Below are 17,247 nucleotides of genomic sequence, written 5' to 3'. Positions count from 1 at the left end.
GCTCTTCCCCCACCAGATCCCGGTGAACAAATCTTCAACCTCCCCAAAAAGTCTCACCATGCAAACTCTCCAACTGCAGGTATTTTGCATCTTCAAGGATACCATTTCTGTCTCTGAAAATGATTATAAACTGTGATCATTTTACGTGAATAATAAAAATTATTTCCTAGTCTGGGTGGGCCATTATTTTTGCTTTGCCATAAACATCTGAGACAGCAGAAGTTAACTTCCTGTGGTGCGCTCAAGTTTTGCCCAGCCCTTTTGTGGAGATGTTGTTGGATGTAGAGTCTCCCCCACTGAACCCTTGATGTAAATGATGTGGATTCTAGTGATGACTTATGGTGGAGACAAGGGCATTTAATCTTCTTGTCGCAGAGTGTGGTGTAAGTGCATTCAAGAACATTAAATGGAGCATGTTCCTCTCACACCTTTACCCTTACAGAAAACTGTATCACAGGGTGATTTGCTTTTTTTTTTATGGTGAGTAAAATGCACCTAATGTTAAGGGCTGGCCAGAAAGAAAAAATGAATTGATTTCTGGTTTTATACATTCTTATTGTTTGGGTACAATAGTCCTCTTAAATGAACAAGAAGATACCTTTGTCTTCTAACTACTTATTTTGTGTTTCTATTGGGTTTTGCTAGGATCGAGTTAACGTTCTTCATAGGTGATTGTATGATGCTATGTTTAGGATTTGTGCTGGAAACAGTGTTGATAAAACATGGATGGTTTAGTTATTGCTGATCAGCTCTTGCACAGCGTCAAGGCCTTTTCTGTTTTTCACACCACCCCACCAGTGAGCACGCTGGGGGTGCACAAGAAATTTGGAGGGAACACAGCTGGGACAGCTGACCCCAACTGACCAAAGGGGTATCCCAGACTATATCATTTCATGCTCAGCAATAAAAGGTGAGGGAAGAAGGAGAAAGTGGGGAGATGTTTGGGGTTACAGTGCTTGTCTTCCCAAGTATTTGTTAAGTGTGATGGAGCCCTGCTTTCCTGGAGATGGTTGAACACCTACCTCCTGATGGGAAGTAGTGAAGGAATTTCTTATCTTGTTTTGCTTGGGTCCATGGCTTTTGCTTTACCTATTAAACTGTCTTTATCTCAACCCAGGATTTTTTTCACTTTTTCCCTTCTGACTCTCTCCCCTATCCCACCAGGGGACAGTGAGCGAGCAACTGTGGGAGGCTCAGCTGCCTACTGGGTTAAACCACAACTGTGTTTCTGGAACAGGCCAAAGCATTAAGCCTGATCTTTGGTGTTTATGTAATATGGGCATGACTGGTCACTAGGCAGATGACATTTTGTGATAACTGGGAGATACGTGAACAGGAGAGCAGCTAACGTTTTTTTAAAAAATAATCACTAAACAAGTGTTACTAGGGTTGATTGCCTGTACACATACAGGTTTGTGCATAGTGAAACACACAGGCATACACATGTAATTACTTTCATGATTTGTCCTGGGTTTACCTTATTCATGGTAACCCACTCCTCAAATAAGGATTAATTTTCAGTTGGCTTCAATCTATGACCTGCCTTCTCATGGGCTCAGAGACGCACCAGTGCTGGCAAAGGGAAGGGGCAGGTATGAGACTCTTTCAGTTTTAGGCTGTCTTACACACTGGAATCATACCCAGATTTCAGTGTTCTGCTCTGATCACTCCTGACGTCAAAGTGGGGCATACTTGGCCGGCTGCCTTCAGCTCATTAGGGCTTCCAGGAAATTGAGCACCTAATAGCAAGCCAGAGATGTTCTGGGCATCTAAAGCTTGTTTATGTCTTTGCTTTGCACCATCTTATGTCTGAACTTTTGAATTTCAGGGCCTGGTATGCTATAATTTCCCATGTGGTGTCTTGCACTCCCTTTCAAAACAAAAAAACCCCAAGTGCTAATGTCACGACACTGTCCAATTGAGAAATTGGAAAAGGCACTTTTATTAAATACAGATTTTACTGTGCTTGTTAATTCTTCTTTCAGATGGTCTGTTTTACCAAAGTGTCATCCAAATTAAAGCTGTGGAGGTGACAATCCTAGAGAAACAGAGTAGCTGCTGGAGTGGAACCAGCCAGCTGATACACAGTGATCTTGGGTCATGTTGCTGGTTGTATGGATAGCGTGTCCTGTACCTTACCAGCCCGCGTAAGGAATGAAACAACTGAGATTATAGTGTGATGAGTTTCAGTAAGATCCTGTAGCTGTGAGAGTTAGCTTTTTCATGGAAGGCTTCCTTCATTTTTAACTTACTGTCCAGAGGTATGACAGGCAGGACTCTAGTTTAATTTCTGTTGAGCTGAGGAGGGAGCGCATGGACATCACATGATGCTGGGCAAAATGACAGCTCTAACTGTAACTGCTGCTTGTGTTTCAGAGCAGGACTGTTTCAGTTAGGTGTCAGTCTGTCACAGGTTGATTCAGTTTCTGGGTGAGCATGTTTTGGTTTCACTGCTGTATTGTGCCTATGTCTTGCTGCTCCACCTCATGTAGCCTGGTTGCTCAACAGGATGGGAGCCCTTACTGGGTATCTCAATAGAGGCCACTCTTGGAGGAGTTCTGTATGCATCCGCAAGCTCATGTGTGCCTCATCTCCTGCCATTTTGCAGTTAGTTGGGATTATGTGGAAGCAAATCCTGGGTAGTTGGGAAATTGCCATGAAAGACGTGCGTCTGTACCTCTGTTTTGTGCACATGCACACTTAGCTGAAGATGAGTGAGTGTTCATTACAGTTGTCATAGGAACCATAATATGCCCATGTAAGCAAAACAGATTTAGCCATTTATATAAAAAGGGCAAAAGAGAGAGGGTCCTATGAGTTCTCCTGCAGCATGTTAAGAATTCCCCACTCCATCTGGAGCTTCATCTTCCTTGATGATACAGTCTCAAAGAGGGAGTACATGCCTGTGAGTAAGTACATCAGGTGGCACAGTTTAAACTGCTATCTGTGACTTTTATTCCACTTTCCTGAGTCTTCAGTGAAATGGCTGAGGTTTTGGGCATGGCTGTACTTTCATTTACTTTGTTGTGGGAGCTGTGAACGCTGTGGGCTGCTTGATGCAATAATCTCTTACCACCAGTGCAGCAGGCATTCGCCAGCATCTGTAGCAGCTTGCCACAGTAGCCTGCTTCTTTTTTGTATATTTTCTTTTTTTTATGTCATTTTTAATTTGTGTGATTTGCTCTACATTGACACTGAAGCTTTGAAATCTTAGTACTGCCTTGTTTCAGTTCATTAACAGAACAAAAAGAAACAACAGTGAGAGAAACTAAAGAACCCAGAATATCTTTCAACATAATCCAAAAGTTTTTAAACAGTGTGCAGTGGACATACCTGAGTGTAGGCATCTATTGTTTAGTGTCAGGAGCAAGCAGGCATATGGGTACTCATTCATTTTTTGTTTTGACAGGCTTTTAAATATGCCTATTCTAAATTGGTCAAATATATACATTTCTCAAGGAATAATTTTTTACCTACTAGTAGTTTCATGTGTTTTAGGTGATTGCTGCTGTTCCATGGAATAACTATTCCTGTGCCCTTTGCCAGACTTTTGTTTTTGAGTGATTTAGAAGGCGCTGATCTCCTTTATTATTTGTAACTGCTTTATAATGCTCTGTTCTAACACTGTATTTTCAGAGATAGACTAAGATACATCTTTCAATTAACAAGAAAGTGGTCAAATCCTTAAGGAGCTGCTCTGAAAGCTTAGCCAAAAAGGTACTGGCATGAATTAGGATTATTTTCAGTATTTTAATCTGACACTAAAGCTTGACAAGACCCATGGTATCAGGTAGCTGCTTTCTGTACTTATACATGGGTATTTACCTGTGTCTCTGCACATCCAGAGTGTGGTCCTTTTTTCATTTTAAAAAAAGTTTTTAAAACAACCCAAAACTTGAGAAATCTGAGAGTGAACCCTTTTTTTGTGTTAATTGGGGAGCAGGCCAGCAGCCATGGCCCTACCCCTTCCAAAGGCGATCCGACTGAGGAGTCAGCACAGGTCAAGGATAATGCAGCTCGGAAATGGAAGCGTAAATAGGTCCCTACAACTAATCTGCTGTGCCACCCTTGCCTTGCCTTGTCCCTTCCTTGAGAGCCAGAGCCGATTTGTGAGTGGTGGCTTTGGTCACACGTGTACAAGGCTGCTTCTAGAAAGAGTAGGAGCAGCAGGGATTTGCCAGGTAAATGCAGCTCCCTGCTAGGGGATTGAGTGTGTTTTCATCCTTTGAGGAATGGAGCCAGCAGCACAGACCACCGCTGCAAGCTCTCTGCCAGCAGCACCACAGCTGCTTTTGGATACTATGCCATCTGCCAGCCCTCAGCTGCCTTTCCATCTCCTGCAGCCTCTGCTCTCCTCTAATGCCGTGGGTAAACAGCCTACAGATGCGGAGTAAAAATCACAGAAAGGGATTAAAATATTAGGGCATTGTTGTTTGTGCCAGTTCTAATGCTCTCTGTGGAAAATGGCAGAAAAAAGCTTCATCTGATGAAATTGAAAATGGTGATCAGGTTGTCAGGATTTTAGCTTAGTGTCTTATGTAAGTTTTCCTGTGTGTCAGAGCAAATCCATGGTGTGCTGCTTTGTGTATGGGTGTGGGGTGTCAAAAACACACGGGTAAAAGACAGCTTACTAAAATTAATTATTTACGTGTAAGCTAAAAATGTGAGAGATTCTTAGATCTGAAGGCTGTTAGACATTTTAGTTCGCAATATTCAGTGAGAGCAGGATGACTAAAGCAGAGCTGGAAAATACTGGAGGATCACATGAGGGCTAAAAATACTCATGCTATGACAGGGAAAATAACCAGGGCAGAATGAACTGTTTGTGCACGAGTGCTTTATATGTAATGTGCATGCCATCAAAGAGCCGATTATGCAACAAAAACACCGATTTTCTATAGGGAAATGGTATATCCTACTGTGGCAGATGTGCTGTAAATTAATTTTGAGGGATAAAAATACTCAACAGAACCAGTCTTTATTTTAGCAGCTAGTGATCCGACTAGGACTCCTGAGGGACTAGAGAAATTCTTCCAATACTTTTTTCTTGCTTTCCACCAAAACGTGCCACCTTTTTCCCCCCTCGGTTTTGGCGATGGCAACCTCTACTCATGGCGGTGTGGTGCTCCAGGGCAACGTGGCAGAGCTGGAGATGAGCCGTGAGGCGACAAACTGGAAATGCTTTCAAGGCCAGTTCATGCGAGGCCAAGGAATTGTACTTGCCGACGGGAACAGCGTGTGCAGTGGCAGCGCGGGCCTGGGAGGTGGAGAGGAAAGTGGCCTTGGTACCAACACACCCCCTCTGTCAGCATGGGACTTCAATTTTTAAACCCACTGGGACCACAAAGCAGTGCTGCTTGCAGTGCAGGAGCCAAGGCCTTTTGTTTTGGGGTTTTTTTTTTTCTTTCTAGAAAGCATATTGTGCTTGAAAAACAGTGGTAAAAATCACTGCTGTAATTTTCAGTGTGTTATGGATGTGGCTTGAATGTCTGTGTTACTCAAATTTTTGCATGTTGTTTTGTATTTCAGTACACATTTATTCACATTTTCTTTCAGATATTCCTTTTGAGAGTAGCTAAGCAGACAGTTGAATTTTGGAAAATACAGGGTTTTAAGAGCATTTCAAATTTTAAATTGTATTCTTCTATTAAGCCTATCTGGAGTGGTTTTATCCATTGAAGATGAATGTTTGTGTTAGATGCTTCTAGAGAAAATAGGGGTTTCAGTTGAGAACAACTAATAGTTGCCATTAAAATGTTGGTTATTTTGAAATTAAATAAAAGTCTTCATTTACAATGGGGTTGTGGGCTGTGGTTAGTTCCCATCTATCAAATCTCCTTCTATTAAAGATGAACTGAAGGAGTCATGCTATCAACAAAACTTTTTCATCTGACAAGTAGACTCCACTGTATGTTCTTGCTTGGATTGCTCTGTTGAAATTTGTCAAAGGTGCTTCAGTTTCAAGTATCTGTTCACACTTCTCTTTGCCAGCTGCCTGGCAGTGCTGTCCAATGCAGAGCTCATCAGGCTGTACTGTAGCCAGCAGCAGTGGAGTTGTGAAGAGCCGAGGGGACAGAGGGGTCCTGCCACCCTGGGGAAGTTACTACCACCAAATAATTTGGCAGCTGCAATGTAGCATGTTGGGATGCTGAAAGTCAAGTTGGATTTTGTCTGAGGTCATCCCATTCCCATTAAGCATAATTTGTCATCACTTGCACCATTAAGCATCCCTAAATTGAGCAGTTTCTTCCCAGTGTAGCTGTAACAATAAGTGTGTGGGAATATTAATTCATTTACTGTTCTCACTCATTTGTTTTAAGCGGGTGGAGGATTTTTGTTTAGCTCATGAAGAAACTGCTAGCTCTGTGGCCTCTTGGTAGGCTTGTTTTTTCTTCTGTGGCATGAGTTGGGAATATTCACTTTGAAAGTCCTTTAATTTGACTGAAGATACACACCAAGGGATTCCCAAATTCCATTGAAGCAGTGATCGTGAGGGCTTAGATGAGTCTCGTGCTTGCTCAGGGTTTCCATTGCTTTCCATGCCGTCTGCACGCACGTCCACATTGTATTCATGCATGTGTTTCCTTGGAATTTTACATAAATATTTAACAGAATACTAATTACTCATATAGCTTCAAGGAATATTTCTCTCTAAACTTTAAATAAGTCTCTTGTCTGCAAGACGGCACTTGTGATGTAAAGGGACCTGGAATTTGCAGCCTAGCTTTGTTGTACACAAAATCTGCACAGTGCCAGCATCCACTGCCTTAAATTTCAGAAGTGTACATCTGTTTGTAAAACCTATGTCTTTAGCAAAAAGAACAGTAAAGGTGAAACTGGAGGATATATATTTAATTATGATGCAACAGACTAGCAATTGTTTCTGGAGCACCACAGACAGAAAACTGTAATGCATTTCAAAGCTGGTTCATCTGACTTGCTTCAGTACAAGCACAAAATAATTTCTTTCAGCAGTGGATTTATTTTTCCCATCTCTGGTAGTGTTACATGGGCAGGTACAAAATGTTATCGAGGTGCTAATTGAAGCAGCTGTGATACTGTTTTGAAGAAATCCAATTGGACCCTGTACTGACCTAAAATCAGAGTACGCTGTGACAGAAGTTCTCACAGAACAGTGGAGATGGGATGGCACCTCTGAGATCATCCAGTCCAACCCCTCTGCTCAAACCAGCGTCACCTAGAGCTGGTTGCCCAGGACCATGTCTGATCAGGGTTTGAGTATCTCCAAGGATGGAGACCCCTCCAGCCTCTCTGGACAACTTGTTCCAGTATTTGATTATCCTCACAGTGAAGTCTTTTTATTCTGTTTAAATGAAATTTCTTGCATTTCAATTTGTGCCTGCTGCCTCTTGTCCTTGGACCAGGCACCACTGTAAGAGAGCCTGGCTCCATCTTCCTTGCACCATCCCTTTGGGTGTGGATAAGATCTCCCTGAGCCTTCTTCAGGCTGAACAGTCCCAGCTCTGTCAGCCTTTCATATGTGAGGTGCTCCAGTCCCTTTGTGACCCTTTGTTGGACTCTCTCCAGCATGCCCATATCTGTCGTGCACTGGGTAGCCCAGAACTAGACCCAGCACTCCAGATGTGCCTCACCAGTGCTGAGTAAAGGGGAAGGATCACCTCCCTCAGCCTACGGACAACTCTTTTCCCAGTGAGGCCCAGTAGGCTGTTGGCCTTCCTTGCTGCGAGGTGCGTTGCTGGTGCATGCTCAACTTGACATCCACCAGGACCCCCACATTCTTTTCTGCCATGTTGCTTTCCACACTGCTGGCCACCAGCATCTACTGAGTCTTTTTGAACATGGACAGTAAGCTTGAAAAGGAATTTGTGGTGGGTAACATTTATAGCACTGATTACAAGGCAGATCTCTCAGTGGTCAGTGAAAACAGCTGGTTATCAGATATTCTATGTTTAAAATATTTGTATAAATTTCAGTGCTTTCTCAGAATATGTAAATGGATTATATCCAAATATTTTCATAGACAGCAGGATGTTGGACAGAATTTAAACTGTTTGGATTATGTAGCCCCTCTGAGCAATGCATTAGAAGTTATTCCACACTTGCACTAATTGACTGCAAAGCCATCGTGGGGCTCAATATCAGTCATTAAGTCTACTAAGATCTTTCATCTCCATTTAGATACCAGGCTGTCTCAAGTACTTTGTACTACTCTACTAACCAGCATCCTTCAATATTTTTATGACATTAAGTATCTGTTAGAAATGGGAGGCTTACCTCTGAGCTGATTCTAAAACTGATGTTTCAGAATAAATGTGTAGTAACGCTTTTTTATTTTTCCTTCAGGAAATTTCAAATTAGAAATCCCTAGGCATTCTCTGTTGCAATTAAGGTCTATCCAGCTGTCGCTGATGCTGTCTGAAATGCTTAGGTTATTCAGCTGGTTTTTTAATCTGTGTTACTGAAATTGGAATATTGTGTTCATTTGGGAGCTGATCCTGAGCAGTAGAGCAAAAGTCGATTCCTTTTGATGTGCCTGGACTTTACAAAGCTTAGTAACACTTTGCTGTGGAAATTCAAAAGGCTTTATTGTTTTCAAAGGAAAGCAGAACATAATGTGGAGTACTGGTGCTATCCAGCTCTCTCTGTCTGCAGATAGGGGTGGTGTGGGTTTGCTCTGGGAGGGTGCCTCAGTTGCAAATTAGAGAGAATACCTGGGGATTAAATGTTTGTGCCTACTCTGCCCTTAACCTTCCCTGCAGGTTAGAAAAAGGTGTGTACTTTAATGATTTGGCTTTCTGTGATCAGTACCCTGCTCTACAAAGAACCAGCTCACTTCACAGGGCTCTTGAGTGTGAAAGGGAGCAACGTGCCTAAGCCTGGCGCCACGTGCCTTGCCTAGGCCTTGCACCATGACCCCCTCAGGAGAGATGAAGCAGGGCCTTGCTGCCTAGGGAGAGGCCAGTGGTGCCTTCAAGCAGGGTAGCTGGTAGAGTGGGGAGCTGCCTCAACCAGTCAAGGTTTCAGATCCGAAGGTCCATAGTTGTTTTATAGCATTTAATCTTCAGTTGATAATACTGAACTGCGTCTTGCAGGTGTGGAATACAATAAGAAATAAATGTTGATACCTTGGTTTATTATACAAATACATTATTTTAAATATATATATGTAGTTAACTGTTGCAGTTGCATGTGATGTAAGTACTCATTAAATAACTTGAGACCCAACTAGAATGCTATAATCAAAGCGATTATTTAATGTGTGTGTTTATCATGCATATTTTTACACCAATCTTCTTCTGTTTACCTGCTGATTCAAATGAAGATTATTTTCCTGACTTTGGAAGCGTCTTAACAATCCTGCTCTGAAGTAGCTGATTTTTAGTTAGTCAAAATATGGGCTGAACCTGGAAAGTATTGAAGGCAGGGTGCTAAAGTTTATGAAATTGCCTAACAAAAGAAATAGCAACAAAAGATCTTGGCATTTTTAATGTTTTACCACAGATTTATTCTTTGCTGATCTAAGTATGATGTGAAAAAAGTTTAATATCAGGCATGTACACGACATTGAATTTTTCCAACTTAAGCAAGTCTGTATCTGTATCTGAAATCTGCTAGAGGTAAGTTTGTGTATGGAATTAGATGTGGAAGCTATTGGCGTCACCAATTTGTGAAAAAAAAGTAATAAAAATTCAGCATATGTATATATATTTTTTTGCTGTCTGTTTTATATTAAAAAGCATAGAAAAGGGGGATGGGCATCTTGCACAGAAATGTTTACACAGGTTGACTGAATTACCAAGTTGTTTATTTGTATTCTGTTAGGATTAGATGACCCAGTTAATACAGAGTTATCCTTGGAGGCGGGAGGAGATGCTTGTTACAGAGAGAGGCCTGTAACTAAATCAGGAAAGCTTAAGCAAGCCTGATTAAATAACCTATTGCTGCGTTCCTTCCCCTTTGCTTTTCAGCTCCTCCAAGGGACCAATGTGCACAGTTCTGGGTCAGTGAGACTGTGGGAACTCCACAATTTGGTGAGATGAGGAGCCCCACAAGTTGTCTCTCCCCCTCCTGCCTTTCCCTTCCTCCTTGCAATTTCTTGTAATGCCTTCGTAAAACATCGGTTTTTACAATGCATTGCTTTATTAAAGTGTTGTCTGCCACTAGGGATACATTGTGGAAATGACAACTTAGAACAATATGTAATGTGCCATAAATCAAGTAATTGTATGGGAGGCACAGCTGAGGCAAATCTCCCCAAAACTGAAAAGTGAACTACAGTCTCAGAGCTGAGCTGGGTGCATGCTGGATTTGGGCTTTATCCTGCACCTTGTGTGGCCCAGGCTTCAGAGCCAGCAGCATTTTGATGGTGGAGGATGGCCACGGAGCCCATCAGGGTGTTGGGACAACTGTGTTTTGTTGTGAAAAACATGAGCGCTGCAGAGCTGGGCTTCTGATTCACACGGCTGCTTAATAAATCAAATCAAATCAGTTGGAGAGGAGGCTGGCTTTCTGTTCTGTCCTCTTAACCCAAGCAGGTTTTTTTACCAGATATATGTCCACTGCACCCGAAATTTGTACCTAGTCAGCAGGAGTAAGGAAAAGGCAGAGTCTGGTGTTTGTGGGAGCCCAGGCGAGGTGGACAGCTGCGAGCCGAATACTCATGTACTGGAGCAGAATGACAAAATCCAACTAAATCAGAGGAAAGATGACGAGGCAGAGCAAAGTGTGAGGGACTGACCAGGTTCCTAGGAAGCCGCTGCAAACTCTTTCACACAAATGTTCCTCTGCTTGGCCATTTGTGTGCCTCAGGCCTTGTGAAAAAGAGTACCTATGCACACTCCTTGTTTCCCATCTTTGCTGGTAAAAGATGCTTTGTATTCCAGCACATTTGCTGTGCAAGTAATTAAAAACAAATAGCAAAACCTAAGCAGATCAAAACTGTGAGTTCACTGATGGATTTAATTCTGTGTGCTCTGTCTGAATTTCTATGCCTTTGTCTGAGGACAGGTTTTCATTTGAAAATTAAGAAAGCGCAGAGGCAGTTTAGCTGAGTTTATTTCAAATCTTTTTCTCCAGGGAAATTGAAGATAGACTTGTACGCTAAATATTGGGATGGGGAATGGTCTATTAATGGCGTATTTTTTTAAAGCTGAAAGCTGCTGAGAGCTAGGGAACTTCATATTCTTATTTCGATGTGTGTTTATTTTAGTTTGAGTTAATTCACTTTCTGTCCCAAACTCAAAGTAGAACTGCTAGGAAATGTGGCTTTTTCTTTCCCAAGGTATAGCAGCACTGGAACTTCTTCCACTGTCACCTTGAAGTAAGGGAGAGAATGGCTGTCTGTAAAACCAGCACTTCTGTTTCAGTATCAGGTTAATAGGAACGTATTTATCATAGAGATAAATCTCATTTATTATTTATTGTCTTTTTCAGGTGCTGCTAAATCCAGTCCAGCTTCTAAACCAGGATCAACACCTTCTCGCCCATCTTCAGCGAAAAAAGCTGCACCAAGCAGCTCAGCATCCAAATCAGATAAAGATTTGGAAACTCAAGTCATACAGCTCAGTGAACAGGTAAATTTGCTTTAGGCATAAAATTAGATGCATTCATTGTCACAGGCAGGCATGAAATCTAATATTGCCCTCTGTTGAACGTTGGTCTCCAGAATTATGAAGGGACAAAAGATTGAAATAACTCAGCTGGGAAGAAAATAAAAGTGATTTATTGTTAAAAATAACATCTGTCAGAGATGACTGATGTTTGCTAGTAATTTTAAAAAGGGGTCCTAGGAATGACAGGTAAGTCTTGCTGAAGTAGGATAATTTTATTAGATGTTGAAATATATCTTTTATTTCACTTAGATAGGAGAAATCTCAGTAGTGTCTCTGCTCTTGTGTATTACAAATTTGAAATAAATCATTTTAATGTGTTGGTGTGGATAAAACAAGCCTGTTTGTAATACCAAGGTGTTAGAGATTTGCAGCTGAATCAAGACTAGCTCATTGCTCTCTGCTTTCTGGAAGGAGATCATTAAGAAGGTAATACACCTTTTTCATTTAACGATGTGATCTACCTTTGTGAGAATACTTAGTTGTATTATAAATAATGCTGTGCAATATAATTAATAAAGCTTCAGAATGTCTTTGTTAGGAATGTAAGGGTTTAATTTTCATTTATGCTATGGAGCTTTGCACCACTCTGTTGTTCCTGGACATGTAAGAGTGTCTGCGCAGTATCTACATCTGGCTCAAGACTGTGCTGTCAGAATGGTGTAAATGCCACGAGTATAAGTGAGATCTGATCCCTGTATTTGTCCTGGATGAGGGAAAATGGAAAGGAAAAACCTCCTGTTTCAGAGTCTGAGCTGCCTGGCAGCTGCATTCAGGAAGACGACGTTATTCTGGATCAAGTGTAATTTTCCACAATCAAGGGTGTTTCAGTTTCAGACTTTCATCGACCTGAACAACAAAGATTTCAGTTTGTTTGGGCCCAGTTTGCAAATTCTTGGTTATTGTTACGCACTTAAAGGTGGTGGATGGACAGCCACATCCCAAACGCGGCGTACTGGGGGTTCAGCGTCTAATTCTGGTCAGCTCAGAGCACAACAGGATCCACCAGCCTCCTAAATGGGCTTTTGATTGTTACTGTAGCCGAAAAGTTTTAAATGTTGCACAAGGAATGGATGCATATATTTTTCATGGATTTTTTTTTTTAAAGTCAGGGTAAGAGTAGAGTTCAAACGTCAGCTTAATGCAACTTAAACCATGATGTTTGTACTCAGGAGTCAGAATGTGTTTGCTTCAGGAGGAAGAGTTGGTTGAGACCTGAGTAACATTAAAAATACTTGATCTTTACTAAAATAGAGAGTTGCTATCACATCCACTGCTAATGTATTCCTAGCACATTCCATGTGTGAAAACCTGAACCTTTATATACAAATAACCCTGAGGGAAAACTTTATTTCCCCCACCACCAAAGAAGAGAAGAAATTTTGAGGATTTGGAAAGCTGGTGTTTTAATAGCTAGTTTTTAGGAGACCTCTTCTAGCTCGAATGGTCTGGAAGGCTTTTTTTAAATGCTGGCAATGCGTGGTATTTCATTTCCCACTAATGGTTACTTGTGCACCCTGGGCATATTACACAAGCCAAAAAAACTATGCTGCAAGCACCTCTGAGCCAAGTTTTTTTGACCCCCAGTCTGGACATGCTGGGAGAGCCAAATTGCCCATTTTTACCACTCCAGCAACCAGGAAGATGAGGGCAGCAACCACTTTTACCCTTTTGCTGTCTTGATTATGGGTAAGAGATGTTGAATGGTGTCTGTGGATATCAAATTCCTATGTGGCAGTAACATTTTTCAGCCCTTTTGTGGATGGCAGCTAAAGGAAGTTGCAACATCTGAGCTTCCATTCAATTTGTAGTGGAAAAATGTAAGTATATTTTACCACAGGGTTGCTTAATGAGCTATTTGCAATAATCGTAAGCCATCCATAACATTTGCTGGTTTAACGGCTCCCTACAATCTTCAAGTTTCTCTTAAAATGGTCTTAGCTATTGCCCTGGTCTGTGCTAGTAAATTGAATGCTTCGAAGGAATGTCGCTGTGCACTGGAACTTGATTACCCATAGCATTAAAGTACTGAAGTGGTCCCTGTTGTGGCTGTGGTCTGTGCCAGCTAGTACTCTCCCAAAAAGTTTGAGTGCAGCTGAGGAGACAACACAGACCAGGGACCATGACACGTGGAGAAGGGACCTTTACTTGTGGCAAATGGTCCCGGGAACCCTTAACTGTATGGCAGCACACATGTAGTTTCTGAAACCAGCACCATCTTGGCTGCGTGTCTACAATGTGTGCTTAATCTCCAACCTGGCTCTGCAGTCTTGGGAGTATCTGTACTAGCAGTAAGTGCCATAAAAGACCAGTAAGTAGGAAATGTTTCCTTTGCACCCTTTAGCTGCATTGCATATGGGTACTTCTGCTCCAGAAACAGAGCACGGGAGTTAACGTGTGCAGGATTCCTCACACAGGATTAGCCTTTTGGCATGTTAATGGAAGGAAAGAGTAGCACATGGATGTGCTAATTACCTGAAGAAATACAAATTAACGTGTTACAGATAGCTGATATGTAACTGAAGAAAAGCATATCTGGTTGGATTATAACAGCGTTTACTGTCTACTGTAGTCAAATAACTGTATGCATATATGCATAGTTTAATACTTCTTTTTCTTAAAACAGAGTGAATGTACAGAATGAAAACGGGAGAATGCCTTCATAGGGGATAGGTCAGAAGGGAAAATGCTCAGAGCTATCAGCTGCCAGTGTTTCAGCTGAAGTACATTGCTTTCCAAAGCTGTAGCAAGCAGAAAGCGAGAGATCTGGAAGCCGTGACGTGCTTGCACTGTCTGGATGCAGGTGTCCCTCTCAGGCAATATGCTGCTGCAGATCCAGAAGATGTCTTAAATGTGAAGTCTTCATCAGTAGACCACAATACTGTGAACTTGTGTTCCATTTTGCTATTCCTGCTTTCATGAATAAACAGTTAATTTTCAGGTGACTGGTCATGGTATCATGAATCATAGATTCAGACTGTCGTGAGAAGCCTTGGGTGTCACACTCGGGCAGCGAAGTCAGAAATGGGTTAGTGCATGAATGAGATGCTCCAAGATCCTGCCCTGGTAGCAGGGCAGTTCTGCTGTCTGACACCTCTGAGAGTGCAATCAGAGGTCAGCAAAAGGCAGCGCTAGCTCAGCAGTTACGGAAAAATGAACTGATAGGATTTAGTAGGCTATCACAGCATTGTTTGAACTCTGCTGGTATTTGTACTAGTGAAGGAAATAAATAAGCTTGCAGTAGAACTGACAACACAGAACTCTCTGTTAAATCATATCACTTCACTGAAATGTGGTCTGATGCAATTTAATTTATTTAGCATGTTTTATTTAGAAAATCATTGCTATAATTGCAGGCCTTGAAATGTGGATGCTAATTTGGATGTGATTTGGGTCAGTGTGTTTACTGTAGACAGCTTCATCTGTGATTGTTTCTGTTGGTTGTTACACTGCTGTCCTCCAAATTTGAGAGCCACTTACACATGTTATCCTGATTGTGTGTACCCTATTGGACAGTAGTTTATCTGTTACACTCCCACAAAATAATTTTTTAAAATATATATACATATACATGTATGAGTGTGTACATACGTATGTATAGAAATACAATGCAAGATCTGTCATGATTTATATGAAGCCTAATCATTAAGAGGTATTCTGCCCATAAATGATTTGCAGCAGTCCTAGTGGTGAAATTGAGCCTGGCAATATAGCTTGAAGACTCTTGTGAACAAGGTTGCAAAGAGAAAGATACTTGGCATCTGAGAGAATTTGACAGCAGCAACACATCAGTCAGAGCAGAAAGTCCATGGTGCAGCTGATCATGGCATCAGAGTGCCAAAATACAGGTCTATAACAATATGGTAAGTGGGGAGGCAGAAAAGAAGAGGTGAAAAAAACAACACAGCAGTACTCACGTTTTCAAATAGAGGACCCTTTAACTTCCTAACTAGACTGTTTCCCTTTGTGAGCTTTTCTGCTAGATATACGTATTTTTAGGCAAGGAGATATAGTAGGTCTCCCAACAGCTACACATTAATCCAGGCAAAATAATACAAGTACTGAGCTGAAAGTTTTATTAATTACCATTACATGATACTGCTGGCAGCTTTGTTAGAAGATGTGTCTTTAAGTAGCCCTGATTCCTGAACTGCTGCTTTGAACTTCAGTATAAAAAAGCACTGAGAAAGTTGACCTTTAAGGATCAAGGTTAAGATGTATCCACAAAGTGCAATGGGGGAGCCTGATGTACTACTCTCTATTGTGTAAAGTTCAATCTAACACTTCAGAAAAAAAAAAAGACTTCATTTTAAGCTATAAAATGGCATGTATTTTTAAGATTGTTTATCTTGCATAAATTGAGACTGAGTTGTTTTGTCTGTAGTGCGCCTTACAACTGATGCATCTTGTATTGGTTTGTATGCAGGTACATTCATTAAAACTTGCACTTGAAGGTGTGGAGAAGGAAAGGGATTTCTACTTTGGCAAATTAAGGGAGATTGAACTTCTTTGCCAAGAACACGGGGCAGAGAATAATGACCTTGTGGATCGGCTAATGGAAGTCCTTTATGCTTCAGAAGAACACGTAAGTCCAAGCTTGGTGTGTTTTATTTAGACAAAACAGCTTAATTTCATAAAAAATTATTGGCACGGTATTGGGTCATGTCTCGTATTTAGGTCAGCAGAACTGTAGCAGCTGGCATTTCCATGCCTCCTCCCCCAAAAAGGAAGTCTGCATTTGCGAACAACAGACTTCTCAGCTTGGGGAAGGGATTCAGGAGGCTGGTTGCTTTTCGCTGCTTTGGTGTAGGCTTTGTATTCTAGGCTTGCTGAAGTTGATCTGGAAGGGGAGGGTATGTGACACAATTTTAAATTAATTTCATATGGTTTGGAACCTTAGTTTTGTTGGGGTTTTTTTGTCTTCTGCCTTTCTGCATGAAGTCTCTTACTCATGTTCTTTAATGTGTTGAAAATCACAGAAATTCTGACAGAGGTGCTGTTCAGTGTCTGCAGCTGTGAACCTTCTCCAGCCCATGTGGCAGTGTTGTAATAAGTACGGTGCAGGTTGCCAAATACATAATTGTATCTGCAGAAATAATGCTCGTTAGCATTTTTTACTCTGTTGCTATAGGCAAAATTCTTCCTTGTTCAAACCCCATAATCCTCTATTACCAAAATTTCAGAAATGCATTGTCCGCAAGATTAAGCGAGAATCTCATCGCATCTCAGACTTAGACACTGAACAAAGCAAGAAGCTGCAAAGGGTGCTGGTTAAATTCCTCAGATACATTCAGGGATAATGATTCAGTGGAGATTTAGCTGAACTACTCCCATGGACGTTAACTAAGTCCCTGTATGCACTGTACTGACAATTGACCCTTCAGTCTCCAGCGGACGATGGCTTTGACTCCAGAGGGTATAAACATCCGCTTAATCTCTCAGCAGCACAGTGGAACCGTAGGCTGCCTTATAGCTGTTCCCAGAAAGCTGTTGCAGCAGCTGCCTTAAAATTTTATATCAAAAGTAGTGCTGAAAGAACTACTAACTCAAATGCTTTTTTGAAAAAGACTAGTAGAGCATAAATGAAAGTTAGGTGCAAAAGGGACACGAGCTTGCTGCTGACAGGGGCCTCTGCTCAGATGAGAAGTGACAAGGG

At 41.5% G+C, this 17,247-nt stretch overlaps 1 protein-coding gene across 1 annotated transcript in view; it reads left to right on the top strand.

Annotated features, from left to right (window-relative positions):
- Positions 1–17,247, top strand: part of MAPRE2 (microtubule-associated protein, RP/EB family, member 2) — a 36,608-nt gene that overhangs the window by 13,564 nt on the left and 5,797 nt on the right. Inside the window, exons 3-5 of the mRNA XM_010180290.1 lie at positions 1–79; positions 11,416–11,555; positions 16,018–16,176. The exon at positions 1–79 is cut by the window's left edge and continues 159 nt beyond it. Coding sequence (XP_010178592.1) covers positions 1–79; positions 11,416–11,555; positions 16,018–16,176 — 378 coding nt within the window. The remainder of the gene's footprint in view (positions 80–11,415; positions 11,556–16,017; positions 16,177–17,247) is intronic.

Source organism: Mesitornis unicolor, unplaced genomic scaffold (genome assembly GCF_000695765.1).
Source record: "Mesitornis unicolor isolate BGI_N332 unplaced genomic scaffold, ASM69576v1 scaffold7430, whole genome shotgun sequence".
Lineage (NCBI taxonomy): Eukaryota > Metazoa > Chordata > Aves > Mesitornithiformes > Mesitornithidae > Mesitornis > Mesitornis unicolor.
This window is presented reverse-complemented; position numbering and strand designations above follow the sequence as displayed.